This window comes from Toxotes jaculatrix, chromosome 16 (genome assembly GCF_017976425.1).
Source record: "Toxotes jaculatrix isolate fToxJac2 chromosome 16, fToxJac2.pri, whole genome shotgun sequence".
Classification (NCBI taxonomy): domain Eukaryota; kingdom Metazoa; phylum Chordata; class Actinopteri; family Toxotidae; genus Toxotes; species Toxotes jaculatrix.
The window spans coordinates 4,349,953-4,371,387 of NC_054409.1; the positions used below are offsets into that span (position 1 = coordinate 4,349,953).

At 41.6% G+C, this 21,435-nt stretch overlaps 1 protein-coding gene across 1 annotated transcript; it reads right to left on the minus strand.

Annotated features, from left to right (window-relative positions):
• On the minus strand, positions 1-3,279 carry LOC121195781 (apical junction component 1 homolog). The gene is made up of 3 exons (XM_041059443.1): positions 2,403-3,279; positions 1,037-1,688; positions 1-964 (listed from the first exon to the last, which is right to left on the minus strand). Exons 1-3 carry the CDS (start codon positions 3,277-3,279, stop codon positions 1-3), a joined length of 2,493 nt encoding a protein of 830 aa, XP_040915377.1.
• Between the last annotated feature and the right edge of the window lie 18,156 nt (positions 3,280-21,435).

Genomic DNA, 21,435 nt, shown 5'->3' on the forward strand with positions numbered 1-21,435 from the left:
TTAAATAATGTCATCAAGGAGATGCGGGGTGCCTACCCAGTCTAATGTCCTGGGCTCAGAGGCAGCCATTATCATGCACATGAACTGTTTACCAGTCCTCTTATCGATGGGATAGATAGTTGTGGGTGTGAACCTTCTGTTACTTTCTACAAACTCACAGAGCTGCTGATACACCTGTGGGTATTCGTGGCGTAGGAAAACCCCTCGAATCCTTAACTCTCGTTGTATGTTGATGAAACAGATTTCCCTCGCCTTCCTGCCTTCCTCTCCCACTTTGTCGATATCTGCTGTTCCTGGGGGTGGAGTGAGGATCAGCGTTTCCATGTCACTCTCTTTCTTGTGAACCTTTCTTTCAGGGCTGAAGGAAGCCAGGGCAACCTTTGCATATTTTCGGACAGTAGGAGCTTGGTTCCTTGGTGATGGCCCATCAGGCAATTGTTCACCAACAGCAATCGATACATTCAAGATGAAACATTCGTTTGGGTCATACTCTTTGCCAGCCTCCTGCAGCTCCTTACAGTACTCCCCTAGATTGTCCTTGAAGCTTTCAAGCTCTCGAAGGGACAGGTATGTAGGAGACATAAGCAGACTATCCAGGCCGTACTGCAGGAAATGACTGGACGACGCAGGGTTTGGAAAACCAAGGAAGAGAACTCCTCTACCTCGAGAAAGATAGCCAACTTTGGCAATACGGGAGAAGGCTTTGTGGACTTCGACAGTCTCCCGGCAGTGTTTGATGATGTGACGGCATGTGCTGCCAATTCTTCCATACAGGCAGCTTTCTTTATGAATATCCCAGTCCTCCCTGCGACAGTTACGAGAGCAGTAGTAGGTGTAGCAGCTGTGGCAGGATTTAAAATATAGGCAAGCATTGAACAGGGTCTCTGTCCTCCGACATTTGTTGTTAGAGCACATCATTGTATCGTCCTCATCTGGGCTCTGGTCTGGGGAGCACTCATCTGCACTCTTCATTGCATCACTGGCTCCATCCATATCTTGAAAAGCATCAGGGTTCATCCTTATTGAGGTTGGCTGCTTGTCAAGGGGAGCTGGTTCTTCTGAACCTGCCTTTGAGCTCTTTCTGGACAGAGATACTGCTTCTTCCTCATCAATTAACTTCTTTAGTTGATCCAGGATATCCTCACTTGCCCTTCTACTGGGTGGCTTGTAGTCAGTCACAAGATCTGCCAGAAGCTCATCAAGTTGTTCGAGGCTTTGCTGTAATGAGGCATTATCATGTGTCTTCTCTTTGGTTGAGCTTTCAAAGTCACGCTGAGACAGTTCTGGACCCTCAGTACTTCTGGAGTCAAGAATGTCCCAACTGGCAGACCGTCCTTCAGCCTTGTTAAGGTTCCCAGGTCGAATGTCATTATCAGTGATTGTTATTTCAGGAGTGACAAACCAGAGTTTACTGGTAGTGCTCTTTGACATCTCTGTTGGGCTTTTGTCAATTAGTGAGTTGTCAGACATTGATAAGGCTGCATAGCGTCTTGGTGAACTGGAGAGATTGACTACCACTGGTTGTGGTTTGTCACCTGAGGCTGCTGCAGGCTTCCTGGAGTCAAGGAGATCATCATAGCTCTGACCCCGCTGCACAGGAAGAGGTTGTTCCCTCTCTACACGAGAGTTGAGAATATTGTCCCAGGACCTTGAGTAAGATTTTGAATCTGTGCCAATTCTTTGAGGTTCTACACATGGGTTGGCATACCAGTGTGTCAACACAGGCTCTTGCCGGACTCTGGTTGGAGTGACTTGGGATACATAAGAAGCAGGATTGGTGGAATAACCAGATGCATCTGAGCCATACCAGTCATCTGTTTGTGCCTGAATAACTCTAGCATGTCTTCGGCCCTCTGTGTAATATGCCCTTGCTGGGATATGGTGCTCGGGTGGCATTGTATACATGTCACTGGAATAATAAAACCTTGGTGGAGCAGTCTGGATTTGATAAGACCTTGGATCATCCCCATAAAATATTCTAGTTGGAGGTGTCTGTATGATGTATGGCCCTGGTTCATTTGCTGTATAGGGTTTGGGATATCCTGTCTGCACAGAGTATGGATAGGACTCCATTTCAGGATAATAGGGTCTTGTAGCTACAGCATGCACCATGCGAGTCCTTGGATCTTGAACATATTGCACTTTTGGAGTATATGTTTGGCCTGGTGTGTAACGTTCATCATGAAAGTAAGAACTTGGTTGAGGAGGAGCAGTAGTAACATATCTCCCTGGGTCGTCTGCATAAAAGAACTTGGTTGGCACATTAGGACTGGAATGAGCTCTTCGTTCTCTTCCATAATAATCACCTGATGAAGGCATTCTTTGCAAGGGAATTTCCATGGGCTGTAAGTAACTATTTGGCATGCTGTGGGAATAATGATAAGTTAGCCTACTCTCTGTACCTAATGAGTCAGTGGGAGTTGGTGTCCTAGAGTAGGAGAAATGGCGTGGTACAGTCAGACTCCTACTTCCTCCACTGTGATGCCTCTGCCATGGTATGTCCACTTGAGGTGTAGCTTGTTTCTGTCCTGGATGATGCAATTCTGCATCATCAGGTTTGATGTCCACCCGACATCTGACATGAGGACTAGTTGCTGGTTTATCTAGCCCTCCTCCCTCAGAATTATCAGCAGCAAAGTGAGGTGAATATCTACTACTGTCACTCATTTGAGGCTGCAACTTAATGGGATGTACTTCATGCATATGAGCCCGAGTTGCTGCATAGGATGACTCCCGACGTGGTGATACCTCTGGTCTCCACCGAGAGTCTCTTGGAGCCCTTTGGGACTCCCTTCCCTTCCTCCCCGAAGATGAGGACCCTTCAAAAGACACAGGAGTGAGGCTGGTCTGGACCCGAGGGGCACTTTTTGACCTTGTCCTTCTTTTTTGCTCAGGGACAACTATATCACTAGCCATATCAGCAGCCATCGGTTGAGGAGTTAACCTATGACTAAAAATGTCTGGAGCAGAGAAGCGGTATCTCTGCTGGCGCCCCAAGGCATTCCAGGCAACATCTGGATTGGCTGCATGCCTATCAGCCTTCCTGTATGGGGACTCCATTGAGTATATGTGTGATTTCGGATACTCCAATGACTTGTAGTCAAAGGTACGGCAGTGCCTCTTATTGACTTTGCTCTTACTGTCCTCCACTGTGCTGTAATTTATAGAATCACATTGTTTGGAGGGTTGCAAGGACTTGTAGTGTGAAGAAATGGGAATCACTTTTATATCTCGATGTACAGTTGATACCAGTATGTCAGGTGGGTCTGTACGTGTCATCTTAAAGGGACTCCTCTAGTTTTCTCCATCAAGTTGTTTTAATGTTGACGTTGCCTGGAGAGATAACAAAGAATTTCAGTCAGTGACATTTGTGCAAAAATAAAAATGTATTCCTCTAACTATGGAGAAGTATACAGCTCAGTTTGGGTTATTTATTAACAGATTAGTCTCTAGTCTATAAACTTTGGCAGAAATATTAAACAAAATTTAGAATATCCACAACACGTGCAATCTGGCAGGTATAGCTGTAGATTAAAAAGCACTGTATTGCAAATTTAGTCCAAGGATTTTCTGCTTGCAATTATCATTCATGTGGAAACATGCTGATGGATATATGCTTTGAAATTCATTTTGGTGTTCTAATGTGGTGAAGGAGTTTTGGAAAGCTTTCTGTGGAACTCTGAAGGGCTAAAGGGTCATTGAGAAACAAATGGAGATGTCAATATTTCATAACCCTTATAAGCCCTTAACTGTAAGGTCAGCATTATGCAGAAACATTAATGAATTCTGACCTAAACTTGTCACATCATGATTTTTCTGTGGCACAGCCCATAGTCAGTGATGTCATCTCTTTTATGTGAAAAACCAACAGGCCTGACTACCATATCTCACCTTGATTGGGCTATAGTCAAGTACTAAAAAACACTATTGTGGGGAAATATATTATTTATATAAAGCATCCATGGCTTTAGAGCTTCTTCACTTCAAAAAGAAAAAAAAACGATGAATGCTCCTGGGGTTACTAAAGATTGAAGGGTTTTGAAAGAATTGAACAAGCTATTCTGAGATCCAAAACATATTTTGACATAATTTCTCATTTGAAGTTTAAAATAGCTTATTTTTTACTTCATAAATGATGGCAACAGAATCAAAAGTATGCCCAAATATAAATACATGAGTCTAAACCTGTATTAAAGCATCCAGCACTGGTTATAACAATAACAAGCAACACAGAGGCTGTATTATCTAGTTTAAAACATAGAGCTGTTTAAGTTTTTTGCGTGTGCAGTAATCTAAGTTAACGTGTAGCCAAATGTCAATATAATAACAGGTTTTAAATGCCCACAACTTTACACCAAAGTCAACTTTAAGGTAACCTGTGAAGTTTTTGATCTTATGGAATGTGGGGGCCCATTTTGTTAGAATCATAACAACTTGCTGAAATGCAACACATTCTCTGAAATGATTTTTTTTAAGCGATGCTATGGATAGGATTGAAAACAAGTGCTTTTTACACATAGCATTTACATTACATTCAGATTTGTACTTGGTATTCACTGTTCACCGTTCACTGTCCATTCATTAGATGGAAACAGCATGCATGCATAGAATTTTAATGCAGTTCAGTTGAATGCAAATTTGCTAAATTAGGACACACATTCAACTGTTACCTCACTCAGGAATTCCCAAATGAACCCAACATGTGTTCTGATTATGTCACTGTCACACTTAACATACTTGTAAATCTCAGCATGACCGAGCCAGAATATAAAGAAAACAGAATGCTATTCTGTCTATTTTAATAGTAATAGTTATAATGTTACACATTACAATTTTAGTTGCCTCCTCAGGAATCACCAGGTCAGTGGGTACATAGAACTCGACGCACAGTAGAGATATATATAAATCATTTGTATCTGTTCAGGTATTCAAGAATCAGTGAATACCTGAGCCTCTCTCATCTTCTTCTTTGAGTCAAGTCTAAAGGCAATCAAGACTCAGTAGGTCAAGTATCATAAGACAAGTCAAAATCAAATCTCAAGTCCTTATTTTCTTCAGCTCTACAGCCAAGATGACTCATCAAGATGACATCCACCCTGAACGGGTTGATTTTGAAAATGATATTTACATGTGACAACAATCCTCACAAGTGTTTTGAGGTTGTTTTTTGCAGCACAGTCAGCATTTGGTCAGCAGTGGACAGCTTGTTGGCTCTGGTTAACAGGGCAAGAATATGCCAAGAATATGCCAAATCACTATTTTATATTCATGTCAGTCATCTGGTAAAATAACCTAAATCACAGATTGTGAACCACAATTACAATGTGTGATCAGCTATACTGACACTTTAAATGAATGATCACCAAAAGGGTTAGAGAAGAAATTAAACTGTTTCCTTAATGATTATGTCTGAGCAGACTTACATCCATTTTCCAAAAGCAAGCCAAAAGCAAAAATGTAGGGAAAAAGATGCACAAAACACATATTAATTCTAAGCTGTTTAAAATGCTTCTTGTCAGACAGGTGCAGAGCTGGTGTGTATGTTCAGTTTGGGTTCCCAATGATAGACTTTCCTATTTGGGGGATATTTAGAGCACAATTGTCTTAAGTTTTCTTTACAGTAAATTTCTTTATATTGGCTTCTGTTAAATCTTTTTAAGGATTAGTAGAAGACCATAAAGATCCCTTAATCTGAATTACTCATGAATCATCTGTCAATTATAAATTGTGCCGTTTGGTGGCAATCCCAGTTGGCTGTACATGCAATCCCAGCATGAATTTAACACAGTTCAAAAGGCAGCAGTCGAAAAGTGACAAGCTGTGTGCATCCTCAATAGAGCCCACCACAGGAGAAGGAGCTGACCCTGAGCAACTGGTCGTGCGGACACTCAGACCAGAGGAGATGGTGGGTGATTATGGTTTTGAGATGACTGATGTCTTCCTAAAAATCCTGCACTAACTGCTCTTGGTAAATGCCCTTTTAAAAGAGCGCAGCTGTCAGAGTGCAGCAACAGTTCAAGTGACGGTAATTTTTTAAATTAAATGACCACAAGTTTTGCTCCAGTCCACCATACTGTGAACACTATCAGTTCACATGGATATGTGGACTGGATCCAAAGCAGCTTTACAATACCCAACCCCACTTACTATTTTAATGAATGTAAATAAATCCAGCAGACTGCTGAATCAAACACACTCATGTCCCTGTTTTATTTGCATCCTTCGCCTTCATATATGAATAAAGACACAACAACTCCTCCACATTAAACAACAGCATACATAGTTTGTCCATGGTGTCTAGAAAGTTGGCCTCTAGAAACTGTTGCAAAATAAAATCTGTTTTATGATGTGACATTGCTGTCGTTAAGGTTTTTTTAGGTTTACACACAAAAACAATGTTCTTGTTTCATAGAGTTCCTTCCTCAAGTGGAGGAGTTTAAGTATCTTGGGGTCTTGTTCACGAGTGGGGGAAGGACGGAGCGTGAGATTGACAGGCGGATCGGTGCAGCTTCCACAGTAATGCGGTCGATGTACCGGTCCATCGTGATGAAGAAGGAGCTGAGCCAAAAGGCGAAGCTCTCAATTTACCGGTCGATCTACGTTCCTACGATCACCTATGGACATGAGCTTTGGGTCATGACCGAAAGGACAAGATCTCGGATACAAGCGGCCGAAATGAGTTTCCTCCGCAGGGTGACTGGGCGCTCCCTTAGAGATAGGGTGAGGAGCTCGGTCATCCGGGAGGAGCTTGGAGTACAGGAGGGAGGTGTTTCGGGCATGTCTTACCGGGAGGAGGCCCCGGGGAAGATCTAGGACACGCTGGAGGGACTATGTCTCTCGGCTGGCCTGGGAACGCCTCTCAGGGTCTGGGTGTCCCTGCTTAGACTGCTGCCCCCGCGACAGCCCCGGATAAGCAGATGAAGATGATGAGTTTCATAAACTTCCAATTCAAACTAAAGGCGCTGTGTGTGTTTCACCATTCTCTCCCAGTCACAGACTGATTTACACTGAGGCGATTCTAGAATCTCTTGGGTCCCTAGGCAAAAATTTACAGTTGGCCCTCCAACCAGCATTCATCACCTTTACATAATAAATAATGTGACACTAACAAAAAAATGTAAAATGTAAATATCTTTTATTTCAAAAAAGCACACTGACATCTTTTTAAAATGAGAATATGAAGATTAAAAACGTGCAATTTAAAAATATAAAAAGCACTTGCTGCGAGAGTGAGTGGTGGGGGTGGGGCCCCTTTAGGGAGTCTGCGATGCCCTACCACTGTCATTGCAAACTTGTCACTGCCTTAGTGATTCAAAGTTGGTCAGCCCTCAGGGGCCCCCCAAGCATTTGCCTGCCTTGCCTCTTGGCAAGCAGCGCCCCTGGGTTTGCAGCCCATCCCAGGATGCCACTTCTCCTTCCACCTTACTGTCCTTTCCTCAGCCCTACAGAGGTAAAACATTTTTGATCAGATGTCCCCCTTGGACATGATGAATGCGGGATGTCTGGACACATTGGCAGAAGATTGCCAGAAAGAGGCTGTACCGCTTTTTCCCCCAAGTGAGGAGAAAAGAAGATTCACAGTTTGCATCATCAGGTTGAAATTCATATACTTTTATATTTTAGGTGCCTGAAGATCTAATCATCAGCAAATCTTGTGTCATGCAAGAGATCCAATAAAAGACAATACAATGGTCAAAGCTGTCACATTGACATTCAAGGTGTATTGATTGAGCCTAGCTATTGCTAAGTAGAAATTTATATATATTTTATCTAATATCTAATTTATATATATTTCTTAATGCCACACTAACTACAACCTGGTACATCCATGGAATTGTCTAATACTACTTAGCTGGTTGTTTTACTGCTGCTAATATAACATGATGAATCTCTTCATTTATAGGTCATTAGGTCATCGAAAGGTGGGTCATTCCTTTGGTCAGTAACTCCTGGCATGGAGACACTAGAGACAAAGAGCTGCCTCAAATGAGGGTCTTGTTCAAGAGATAGTGAATGACTATCCAGTGTGGTAATGGATGTCACTTCTCCAGTGGAAGAGTGGTGGCATTACTTATGGTCAGTGAGCATTGTGAGCGATGGCTTTTATGGTCTGTTGTGGCTATTTTCTATGGAGCTCAACTCTCAGCGCTCTGTGACACTGCACCATTGGCACTGAACACCCTAGAAAATGCCCTGTGACTCCCTGTGCAGAACAAATTCATCCCCTCTAGAATTACCCTCCCTCAACACCAGCATTCAACACTACACATTGATTCATCCCATTCCATAATGCACATTCTTTTTTAATCACTATGTTTGTGGGTTATGTAGTTCTATGTTGCCACATTTTGCCTTTTGATTCCGTGTGTGGTCTCCCACTCTGCAAACCTTGCTGACTTAAAGTACCCAGGGTATGTCTGTCAGTGATAGGAGAGTAAGTGTACACGAAATCCATTGTTCAGTCTGTTTTGGGATGATAATATGGGATGTTCTCTGTACATTATATTAGATTTTTTTTCTTTTTGTCCGGTCATTTTACATTAAACAAAGTTATCTCGTGAGTTAGCTTCCTTTTTCTTTTTCGCTAGCTTTAGCATTTTCTGCGCATCTTGCCTAAGTAGTTTAGATTAGCGGTTCTGTTATTAATGTTAACTTATATTATTTACGCAGTGTATGGTTTCTTTTTGTGGTTGTTTGTGTTTGTAAGAGCTTATTTTTTGTTATTTGTCTGGTTCTTAGCTCTTACGGTGTTCACAGAGGGAAGGAGTGGAAAGGAAAGGAATTTTTATTTGTGTTCTATAAAAAAGGGCTAAGGAATGAACATGAATAAAAACCTCTGAGACATAAGTAAGTTTCACCATTGTCTGGCCGGGGTTCGCTACACAAGGTGCTTTTACACTACAAGTCACATTCACCCATTCACACACACATTCATACATGCTTTTCTATGCTCCTTACAAACACACGTTCACACACCGATGAGCACATCAGGGGCAATTTAGGGTTCAGTATTTTCCACACACAGACTGGAGGAACCAAGGATCAAAGCGCCAACCTTCTGATTAGTGCTCATGAATTGTCTTCCAATTATAAATCGTGCCTGAGCTACAGCCATCTTCCCAGGCAGGAAACCGTGGTGGTGATGAGAATGTCATTACTCGCACAAAGAAACTTCAATTTAAATACGTCACAAGAATGGATGGCTCAAAAGTACACCAAGTGTTTGAGAGAGATAAGCACACAGATGCTGCAGAGGTCACTAACTCGACATCTTAAGATAACATTCTTGAATATACTTTCCAAGAAAGACCCAAATTAGCTTACTGGTTACTACCGAACCAATGAAACAGCAAAAAACAATTTATGAGTTGGATCTTGTGGAAATTTTTTTCCAATGTATCTGTGCTTAGTGATACTAAGTTTAGGATTATTAATTTAGAACTAAGCTGTACCCAAAACCATCCAACTGCCAGTTTGGGTTCGGGAAGCAGACACCCTCTCTAATTTTAAAATTAGCTTAAAACCTTTTTGTTTGACAAAGCTTATAATTAGTTGTAGTTACAGTCCTAGTTATTTATTAAACTTATAGTTAGTCACAATTATCTCTATAGACACTGTTACAGTTAAGGATACAGCCCTTAGTAGGGCTGGCTCAGGCAACTGAACCATCCCTTAGTTATGCTGCTATAGGCCTAGGCTGCTGGGGGACATCCCATGATCTACTGCACACTTCTTCTTTCTCTTTCTCTCCTCAGTCCCGCTCTCAAATTTATTAGCCTTTATTACATATCATTAACTCTGTGTCCTCTCTGTCCCGTAGTCCTGTGTTTGTTTCTCTCTGGTCTCTCTTTCTCTGTACCTTTCTGCAGGTACCTCTGGCTCCGGAGCTGCATGTTCTGTGGTCCTGGCTCCACCCACCTGCTGCTGTTTATTGTTTACAATGATCTATTTCTAACATATTTAATGTTCCATTCTGCTACAGATAAATATTGGATTAATATTCCTTGCAGACTGCAGAATTATGTAAATAATTACCAGTCATGACAGCTTTTTGCCTCTGTGCTCTGTTTCCTATCATAACTGTAATCTGCTGAGCACGCATTATCCACTGTTCACAAACTGAAATGTAAATGCTGACCCTCTAACATTGTCCATTGTCTGTATTATGCTACATGTCCTTCTCCCCCTCTCCTCCATTCCTAGCTATCCTATCTTCCTCCTTTTCCTCCTTTCACCCAGCCCGGCCATCAGCAGGAGGGCCCCCCTTCTGAGCCAGGTTCTGCTCAAGGTTTCTTCCTGTTAAAAGGGAGTTTTTCCTTGCCACTGTCGCCTTAAGTGCTTGCTCTGTGGTCAGGCTCTGGGTCTCTGTAAAGCGCTTTGAGACAATTTTGATTGTGGAAGGCGCTATATAAATAAAATTGAATTGAATTGAATCCTTTGTACGAGTTTTCCCACATTCTTTCAGGTTGTAAAATTCTCCCCAGGGTTGGAAATAAGGATTATACCTTGTGGTCATTTAAAACAGACGTCCCTTAAAGTGAAATAACATCTATAACTGTTGATCTGGAAAGACCTTAGCTGACCTGGGAGTGAACCCCAGTTAATTGTCCTGAGTGCTTACAGTAGGTGTGATAACAGATGTTTCCTAGAATGAACTGTTTATCTAAAACCGCTGATCTGGAAATATCTTAGATGGCCTGGGAGTGAACCCCATTTGGTTGTCCTGAGTGTTTACAATAGGTGTGATCAGAAGACATCCGTTATTGTCTCTCCTGCTGGGAAATGGTATACTGACTACAGGTATAAAGAGTCATACTAGGAGAACACTCTTCAGACAACATTGCAGAACACACTGTGAACTGTATGTCTTGTCTCCATGCTGCAGGATTAGACCCTCACATTGTTTTCACAATCTGCAACTAAAACCAGCAAAAAATAAATTATGAAATTTATTCAAAAACACAAAATATTTTGTGGACACCCCCAAAATATTTTTACAAACAGTATACCACTCAATACTGGAGAGCAATTAATAGCCTAGGTCAAAAAAAAAAGATGGAACATGTACAAAACAGGTCAGGTTCTCTCTGCAACTGAGAGAAATGAGAGACCCTAGCCACTGAGGTACACAGGTAAAAGTAATCTCCAATCTTACTGAAAACTATCGCATCAAATTGTCCTTGTTCAGTTGTCTTTAATTAAGTCCTCATTACTGATTCATCATCCAGACAAACTGCTGTACAGTTCAAATTCAATTCACATTGAATCATTTCAAGTCAGGTGAAATGATTCACCTGTATTTGCAAGATTAATCAGCCAGCAAAATCTACTGTACTGTGTAACCTGGTTACACGAGATGAGAGCATTAAAATGCATGACCAAGCACAGCTTAGATTAATGAGCATACAAAGAATCCCACTCATTCTTTTTATTGGGTACACTGCTTTCATTTCATTTCAAAGCACATATGACCTCTGTATGACATCACTGGGGTCCGCAAGTGATTTCAAAAGTGCTGTACAACATCTGGTTTCACTTCTTAGGGTTTGTACTGCCAGAATCATTGGAACCATTGCAACAAATTTTAGACAGGACTTGAATGTGGTAAAATGGTAGGTATGCCTTAAAAATTGTTTTCAAAACACAATGGATCTTAATGTTTAAGGTTCTGTTTTATGATTTGTTTTGATTTAGATTCTTATTCTTAGATAAGAAAATGTTCATACATAATAATTCTTCTTCTGTCTTCTTTACGATTTGGTGCTATATAAATAAAACTGACTTGACTTGCAATAAGATGTACGATGAGAACCCAATGCTTGCAGGAAGGTGTAAGAAAATGTATACTAAAGAACACTACAATCGCAAGGTTAGAGAGGACAGAAAGAAAATAGATTTTCATGTCTTCCGCTATGTTGCTCGTAGCAAAAATTAGGTTACATGTCATTCTCCCACTCTCCTGCTCATTCAGCTGGCAAGTAACTATACTCATGGACACTGTGTCCTAAAGAAAGGCAGTGATACTAAGCAACATGCTAAGAATGGGTAAGAAGCTCCATTATAATCCACTCAATGAGCAATATGCTTTTTTTGTGCCCTGTGTAAAGAAGCTGTTAGTTGAGGGTTAAATAATTAAGCCTTTTATGCCAGAGAGGATATGAAATTGTGTTACCATCCAGGCCCCTTCAACAATGGACCAGTATCAAGTCTGATTCAATCTTTAGCCTTAAATCTTAAACATTCTTAAGTTAGAAAAAAAGTAATTCTTGTGTTGTTATTATTTTCCCTGTTTACCCCAACATATTAACAGAAAGCTAAAACACATTTCATTGTGTAGTATTTTGATTTGCATGTGGTGTGACCTAAGGCCCAGGCTGAAGAACAACATCAAAGCCGTTTTCTCTCAGGCATCACCATAATGTTACTACCACCAAAAAGGGGGTGCTATTAACCCCTTAACATTCCGACGGCCCGCTGGCGGGCCGTCATGCTATTTCTTGGACATGTCTGTGTTTTATTCTACCAACATAACTACTACATTTAAGGTGGTGCACATGCAGCACATCATTTGAAAACTGAAAGTCTTATCTTTTCAGTGATATAAACCTTTACAAGATACAACAACAATTGTAGGTACAACTAAACCATCTTCGAAAAAACATCAAAGTAATAACTAGTCGTCGCTTATTGTTTTTATCTTTTTACTAGTCAACCTGCGGTTCAACACGCAGGGCAACAACAACAAAAATGGTCTTGTTTTGTCAGGAAATGTCCAAAGAATCCCATCCAGTGGAAAAATACAATCAAAAACATGTTTTTAGGTGCATAAATGATCAAAAGTTGCAATTGTATCATTCCGACTCAAAAACACATCCCACTATTTCTCCTTCGTTGCTACGTTTTGTCGCCTTAGTTTTGCGTTGAAAGTTGATCCCATGGAGCTTGGTTTGTAGTCCCTGCCCTCTACTTTTGATTGACACCTCATTTGACCATCCAGGAAGGTCTATGCCCCCACCACAGACAGATATAGTGAATGGGCGACTCTATCATGTGAAAGTACACCCCCTACTCTTATGCTTGTCGTTTTCGCCTATCATATCTTACGCTGAATCTGATCTAATGGTCGTGTAGCCAATGAAATTCCAGTCACGGGGACGTGTCACATGTTGGGGTTGCGGAAGGAGGAGGGGCTACAAGACTGTGCCTAAACAAATATACTGGATGTCAGCTAGCCGTGCGTACATGCGTAAAAACAGTAGTGATTTTCTTATGGCTCGGCTCACTAAAAAGTGCCGGTTCTTTCGGCTCCCAAGGGACTCCGCAGATTTTTTTTGTTGCTTAAATTATTAACAAAATAATGTAAAATTACGTGTAAAATGAATTAATTTTCCTGCGGTCACTCATTTTGTCACCTTCCCAGAGTGTTGTCTCTTTAGGCGCTGTTCTCTCTCTGTTTCTCTCAGGTCTCCCTGTATCTACAACCCCCCCGGCTCAGTGGGGACACTCCTCACATCAGGTAGTTGACCAATCACGTGAACAGAAAAAACAAAAACAAAGCGGCTGCGGCTCCTGTTGTTCACTTCAAAGAGCCGACACATCACTAAAAAACAGGAGAGAGCGTCTATCTCAGAGGTGTCCAAACTGTTCCACAAAGGGCCATGTGGCTGTAGGTTTTTGTTCCCACCAATCAAGAGCACACAGTTTGACCAATCAACTGTCTGAAGACTGAGATCAGTTGATAAAATGAGTCAAGTCTCTTACTTTACTGCATGGCATGCTGAGAATAATATGTGATGATGTCATCATCTGCCGCTTATCTGGGTGCAGGCCCAGGGCAACTGCCACCCAATCCACACCGAAATTCTACGGTGGGCTCACCACCTGTGGGCTCACCACCTGGTGAGGTGGAGGTGGTGCCATCCAGAGTGGGACTCAAACCCATGACCTTGAGAGATTGAGGCTCATGTTCTACCAACTGAGCTAACCAGGCAGCCAAACTGAGGAAGGTGAAATTGTAAATATGTAAACAGTTTGCTGTGAATAGTTTGTGTGTGTTTCATTCACATAAAGGTGTTGATTTCTGACCAGAGCACTTTTTCTGACTCATTTCTTATAATGCACGTTTAGTTTCAATAGAATAATGAGCATTCAATGTGTTTTTTCTTCCATAACTTTATTTCAGTACTACTAATTGTGAATATGAATATTAATATGAATATTAATATGGAATATGGAATATGATTCCTCTAAGTGTCACCTTTCATTAGAGCCCTCATTGATGTCTGTATGTTGAAGCATTCAGCAGTTATACACTTTTTTTATCCTGGCGTGTCCAAGAGCTATCCAAAGTGCCCATTTTGGATAGCTCTTGAGAACGCCTGGACATACCCCTGAAAAACCTGTGCAAAACAGTCATTTTTTTGTACAATTACTATGAAATTTTAACATGGAATGGGTAGGACTTCAGTCTACAGAAATATGTTATCATCTAATCCATACCTACAAGCCCAGGTTATTAGAGTCGGGTGGAATATACACAGCCGTGACGATCACTACTGTTAGCTCTTTTGGTAGAAAAAAAGGCCGGCATCTTACAGACATCTTACAGACATGTACTCAAAGAGTACATAAATCAAAATCAGAAGAGATCAAAAAATGAAATATCAGAAGAACATAACATACGATATTCACTATACAAAGTAGTATACAGTACCAGTCAAAAGTTTAGACACACCTTCTCATTCAGTGGTTTTTCTTTATTTTTATTACTTTCTACATTGTAGATTCATCAGAATCAGAAACACTTTATTGCCAGGTATGTTACACATACAAGGAATTTGGCGTGGTGTTGTTGGTGCAAAAAGAAGAATTGGACTGACTAGTCCCATATCACTCAAGTCAAACATACTAAATAAAGGAAAGAAGTAAAAAAAGAAAGTACTAAGAGGAAGAAAAGAAACAGTCTGTGCCATGTTGCAGTAGATGTAGTGCAAAGAGATAGTAGTGCAGTAATATCCATAGGAGTGTTACTATAATGCATACAGAGCTGAATTATGTTAATGTAACATAGTCTATTGTGGAGAAATGAGGGTCCATGCTGTTTGGGGGGGGGCGGTGTTGATGAGGGTGGCAGCAGAAGGAGCGTGAGGTTTTGGTCCTGATGGACCGCACCCTCCTGCCGGAGGGAAGTGTCTCAAAGAGTCTGTGTCCAGGGTGGGAGGGATCAGCTGCAATCTTACCTGCACACCTCAGGGTCCTGGAGAGTTGGCAGATTGCAGCCAATCACCTTCTCAGGAGAGTGGATGATATGCTGCAGCTTTCCTGTCCTTCCCCTTTCACTGTCCTTGGCAGTGGCAGCAGTGTACCAGGTGGTGATGGAGGAGGTGAGGATGGACTGAATGATGGAGATGTAGAAATTACCTCGGCAGGTTGAACTTCTTCAGCTGCCGGAGGAAGTACATCCTCTGGTGGGCTGATGTCCAGCTCCCACTTGAGGTCTGAGGTGATGACTAGGAGGTGCAGCTGTTGGTGTGCAGGGAGAAGAGTAGAGGAGAGAGAACGCAGCCTTGAGGGGAACCGGTGTTGATGGCCCAGGAGTCAGAAATGTGCTTTCCCAGCTTCACGTGCTGCCTCCTGTCTGACAGGAAGTCTGTGATCCACCTGCAGGTGGAGTCAGGCACGTTTAGCTAAGAGAGCTTGTCCTGCAGCAGAGCTGGAATGATGGTGTTGAATGCGGAACTGAAGTCCACAAACAGGATCCTGGCGTAGGTTCCTGCAGAGTCCTGGAGACATGAAGTGCAGGTCCAGGTTTACTGCATCGTCCACAGACCTGTTGGCTCTGTAGGTGAACTGCAGGGGATCCAGGACTTCAGGGTGGATGGAGAGACGGAGTCAGGACCGGCTGCCTTGCGGGGGTTCTGCTTCCTAAGTCTGTTTACATCTCTCTCCAGGATGGAGAGGGATGCAGTTGTGGTGGGGGAGGAGGGGCCGTTGGGTTGGAGCTGGTAGGTGGTGTCACGGGGAATGGTAACGGGGATTACGTATCCACGGGGATTACGGGCGTTACGTATCCAGAATACGTAACGCCGTTTCTGTCTTGGCCAACGCATTCCTGTGCTCTGGGGTCAGGCTCTGGGTCTCTGTAAAGCGCTTTGAGACAATTTTGATTGTGGAAGGCGCTATATAAATAAAATTGAATTGAATTGAATTGAATTGAATTGAATTGAATTGTCCCGGCTCTGTTTTGCCGGCTGTGGCTCAAGCTCTCGCTCCTGGTGCTCCTCGTCCAACTCCATTCTGACCGACTGATCAGGCGAATAGCTCATTTATTTATGTTTGTTTTTGTGGAGCTGGGGTTTAAATATAAACTCGTGAAACCAAGAAGTATCGTCACGTAATTCATTGATTTCAACAATGTAACTGTATTCTGAATACTATCTATTTAAACTGTAACTGTAATGGAATGCAGTTACTCATGATTTGTATTCTGAATACATAACGCCGTTACATGTATTCCGTTACTCCCCAACACTGCATATGGAACTGGTTTGGGTTTTCTCCAAACGACAAAGCGCAAACACAACGAACCTCTTTAACCACCTGAAGAGGCAGCATCCGAAACAATTTGCTGAGAGCCAAGCAGCGAGGCCGACCACACATCAGCCAGTGGTAACGGCTAAAGACATTACACAGAAACAACCAACTATAACACAAGCATTTGATAAAAGCACGCCATATGAGAGAAGTAGCAAACGGTGCCTTTATAACTAAGTTTTTACAAAGAAAATAGTTTGGTTGTAAATTAACTTCACTGTAAAAATGAACTGTGATAAAATCGTGATCGTGATTTTACCATTAAAAAATCGTGATGTGATATTTTTGCCATATCGCCCACCCCTATGACAGTCCATCATTACGTTAAGATATGAAGGTCAGTCAATCTTGTTTATTTGATGGAAGAATTGGAGGTGCGGCTCTGTGCCATGGAAACCCAGTCCTTAGCTGCTGTAGTTAACCAGCCCTTGCTAGTGTAGATCCTACTATCCCTTGCAGTTCCAAGTAGCTGGGAACCCTGGGTGGCTGGGAGACCTAAGCAGAAGACCACAGGTCACCACCAAACAGTTCATGTTCTCCCCACTCAGCGGCAGACCCACTGATAAACCTCTGATTATTGGCAACCCTACACTGTAAACCCCTACAGTACTACTGACTCATAAAGACTGAGGGCGCTATAATTAAAAACTGTCAAAAAGTTAATGTAACTCATAATTATTCATTCATGCATATTTTCATGTCTCTGAACAAGTAATCTAGTTTTCATTTTGTATGGCTCAGTCCTCAGTCCTTACTTTTTGAGTGTACACCTCAATAATAGAAGAAAATAAAAACAACCCTCGGTTTCTTTTCAGCTCTGCAGCCAGACTGACAGAGTCACAGCTCTATTAATCCATGTACTCCTGTAGTTCAGACCTGGGCCCCACAGGTCACACCTGGCCCTTTGTGCGTCCCTGTCCGGCCCACATGAGGCCAATCATAAATTAGAATATAAATGAAAAAATATTCATGCCGTGCATGTAATACAACTGTGTTGCTTTTATTTAGAAAAGCCAAGAGCATGATGTTTTACATATGGATGCATGCGGCCTGCGGACGGTATTTTGCACAGGTCTGGTTTACAGTGTACCCTGAGAAATATGAAGTTAGCAACACCGGCAACTATAGTCCAACACATTCCTGCAACCACAGTGGGTGACATTGAATCATATTTAAAACTGCTGGCTAAGCATAATCGTAAATATAGCAAAACTGTTATTCTCATCAGCAGTGACAACACCAGATTACACCAATCGGAGGTAACTAAAGTGAATGTTAAGTCTCTATGTACATATGCAAAGACAAATATGCCAAATATGACCAGTGACAGCATGTTTAGCCATCTGTGTCATCATTTAGCCATTGGCTGTCAATGTGGTGTCCAGCAAATGACATGGGCTTTGTACATACCTGCTCAACTAATTTCTTCTTCCTAATTTTCCACAGAATTCTCGGTTATATGACCACTATTTAATAACTTTTGAATTCATATGACTGGACTACACGCCAAAAAAAAATGTCTTGACTTGCTGTCCATCTGATGCTGTAGATAAATTTAAGGAAGTGATTCCATCAGCAATATTCAATGCCATGTTTCAGTATAGCAGAAGACTCCTATGCTAACTATGCTAACAAAGTGATCATCTTCTTCACAGTGCTGCAGGCTCACTGCGAATGACACTTGACTCTATTGCCCCTATATAAGGTAATAAAGTGAATGATAATAAAAGGAGGCTTAATTCACAAAGCCACAAAAGCAAACATCATGAAAACTTGAAAGGATATGGTGCTTCACCAAACTGAAAGAATCTCGTTTAGCCTGACAAGATAGACTTAAACATATAGGAAGGCCCTCTCTAATGCCAGAGCCACCTATTATCATCAATAAAAGAAGAAAATAAAAAACAACCCTCGGATTCTTTTCAGTTCTGCAGCCAAACTGACAGAGTCACAGCTCTATTGATCCATGTACTCCTGTAGTTCAGACCTGGGCCCCATGGGCCACACCCGGCCCTTTGTGCGTCCCTGTCCGGCCCGCATGAGGTCAATCATAAATTAGAATATAAATGAATATAAACCTTGTCTTAAAAAGCTTTCTCTTTATCCAGTTGTTTTAGTCAACTAAAGACCTATATCTAATCTTCCTTTCCTTTCCAAAATTCTTGAGCTATCAGTTGTGTAGCTTTCAACTAAAAGTTTATTTGGGGTTTTTCAGTCAGGATTCAGAGTGAATCACAGCACTGGTGAGAAATGATAAATGACCTCATCTATGTACTTGTTTTGTTAGATCTTAGTGCTGCATTTGAGACTATTGACCATAACATCGTATTACAGAGACTGGTTTAAGTTCTACTTATCAGATTTCAGTTTGTAGACACACAAAAGTTTGTCACACAAGGCTCTGTGCTTGGACCAATTCTGTTCACACTCCATACACTTTAACTGTAATGCGAATGAAACCCAATTATATTTATGAATGAGGCCAGATGAAACCAATCAGGTAGCTAAACTTCAAGCATACCTTAAGGACATAAAGACCTGGTTTACCTGCATTTTTTGCTATTACACTCAGTGTGGACACTCCTGGAGAAGGGTGTATGATGTTTAAAGACTGAAAAGACCCAGGAACATCACTGATGTCCTTAGGCATCAGAAGATGTATGTACAGAGACAAAACTGAACTTATTGTATTTGGCCCCAAATACCTCAGAAGCACATTGTCTAATGATATAGTTACTCTAGATGGCGATGTCCTAGCCTCCAGTGCCTTATTTTTGATCAGAACTTGTCCTTTAACTCTCATAAAACATACTTAAAGGACTGCCTTTTTGTCTACGTAACATTGCAAAAATCTGGCACACCGTGTCCAACAGAGCCTTCAGCTATCAGGCTCCTGTGGAATCATTTACCAATTTGAGTCTTTGGAGGTAGACACCCTCACCCACATTTGAGAGTAAGCTTAAAGGTTTCCTTTTTGAGAAAGCTTACTTTACGCCAATGGTGGACTTCCACCATTGGCTTCCCTGGTACTCTGGAGTTAAGAGACCGTGTTTGCACATACTGCAGGTCTATGGTACTGTATACCTCACATTGTGTCCAAAAGACTTTACTAAACATAACATGGACAGCCTAGCCGAGCTAGATTGCCTCCAGTGACATTTCCACAAGTGCATTCACAATAAACTAATCTGACAAAGTACTGTACATGTTGGTATCTGCTTCACAACAATTTGATCTGCCACCATGTTTGCATGTGATATTTAGGAATAACAACAAGGAGGCTGTTGTAAAATCCTGTGTATTATGGCAACATGCAAGGAACAAAATCTTTTCTCCTGCAACCATATGTGTGCCAAGCACCAACCACCATCCTCTATGCTGAAGCATAAAGCTGAAAGAGACCAATCAATGCCGTGAGCAATGAAAACTTGGGAGGCAATATATCAGTGACCTCGGCAAATAAAACCAAAACAATCAATGCGTACAGATGCCACTAGATGTGGTAGAGAGGGTGAAATTTTTAAATAACTGCAAACTCAGTATTCACCTGTTTGACTTTGGCAAATACTTATATTCTCTATATTTATCTCTGTCAAACATTCAGTTTCTCACATATCAAAGGCAAGGGTTTGTTGTTTATTCTAGGCATCAAACATCTTTAAATCAGTGCTCCAACTCTTTGCTTTTGTTCCTCTTTCCACTGGAGCAGCCTCTAGCATCACGTGTCTGAGCCTCTTGACTGAAGTATGCCATTACATTGGAGCTGGGCTAGCTGACTCTTCATCCTTTCTATATGTGCTGTTTCCTGCTCTATTTCCTGTGTCCATTTGCAGAATTGTCTCATGAGTCTCTTCAATGCTTCTGATGTAGTGGCCACTTTGGGGATAAATCTGGCTTACTGTAGTTCACTAGCCCCAAGATACTTCATGCTTCAGGAGCATTTCTTGGATGGCCTGTGTTCTCTGCTACAGTATTTGATTTTGTTGCTCAAATACTATTTTCCATATCACGTAGCACCTAAACACAAGTTCAATCCAAAAGAATTGACAGTTCTTCCTATTGTTATTACATCACAATGAAGTGTTAACTGCACTTCTTATAGTCATGAGGCATGCTGTAACATGAGGTGATGTGTCTCTGCTGTAAATAAGATTCACACATCAGCTACTTATAGCACAAATGTGGTCAGTGGCTGGGACTTCATATAGCTCTATATATGGATATGCATATTATCTTGTTTCTTTCAGTGTTGCACTTTCAGGTCAAACTATTCAAAATAAGTATAAATCAAGTTCATTGTGTTGTGTGCCTCCAACCCCATCATCAGAATTGAACTGTGATACTGCCTGATTCCGCAGATTGCCTGATTCTGCAGATTGTGTTTTTATCTGTTTCTTCAATAACTGTGCATCAACTGAATTACGGTTAAGGTTAGGTATTGGAGACGTGATTAAAGTACAAATAGAATGAGGCTTTTTTTAAAAGTTGAATGTAACTGTTGATTGAGACAGGACGCAAACTCCTACTTCCTGGACAACGGGCATAAACATTAGAGGCCTGTTCACCATCCCAATGTCAATTCTTAATAAATGACCTCAGCAAAGGTAGCACTCTGCTCTGGTTAACGTAACCTTACCACCAGACAGAATATTTAAACTGAACAATGTTCTCACATATATCTGTGCAAATAAGCTTTGCTAAGGTCAGTCAGCTGGATTACTTGGCTGGACTGTATCTGCAACCATGACTACAGTTCAATAAAATGCAAAGGCAGATTGTTGGATTATGGACTCAAGCTCTGTTTCCCCCAAGAAAGTCAGATGTGCTACAAGCTCATCTGCC

Coding starts and splice junctions, on each gene's coding strand:
- LOC121195781 (XM_041059443.1), bottom strand. CDS start 3,279: ATGACACGTACAGACCCACCTGACATACTGGTATCAACTGTACATCGA. Junction 1,689..2,402: donor AACTCCCACTGACTCATTAG/GTACAGAGAGTA, acceptor ACCCATGTGTAG/AACCTCAAAGAATTGGCACA. Junction 965..1,036: donor GAACCAGCTCCCCTTGACAA/GCAGCCAACCTC, acceptor TGCAATGAAGAG/TGCAGATGAGTGCTCCCCAG.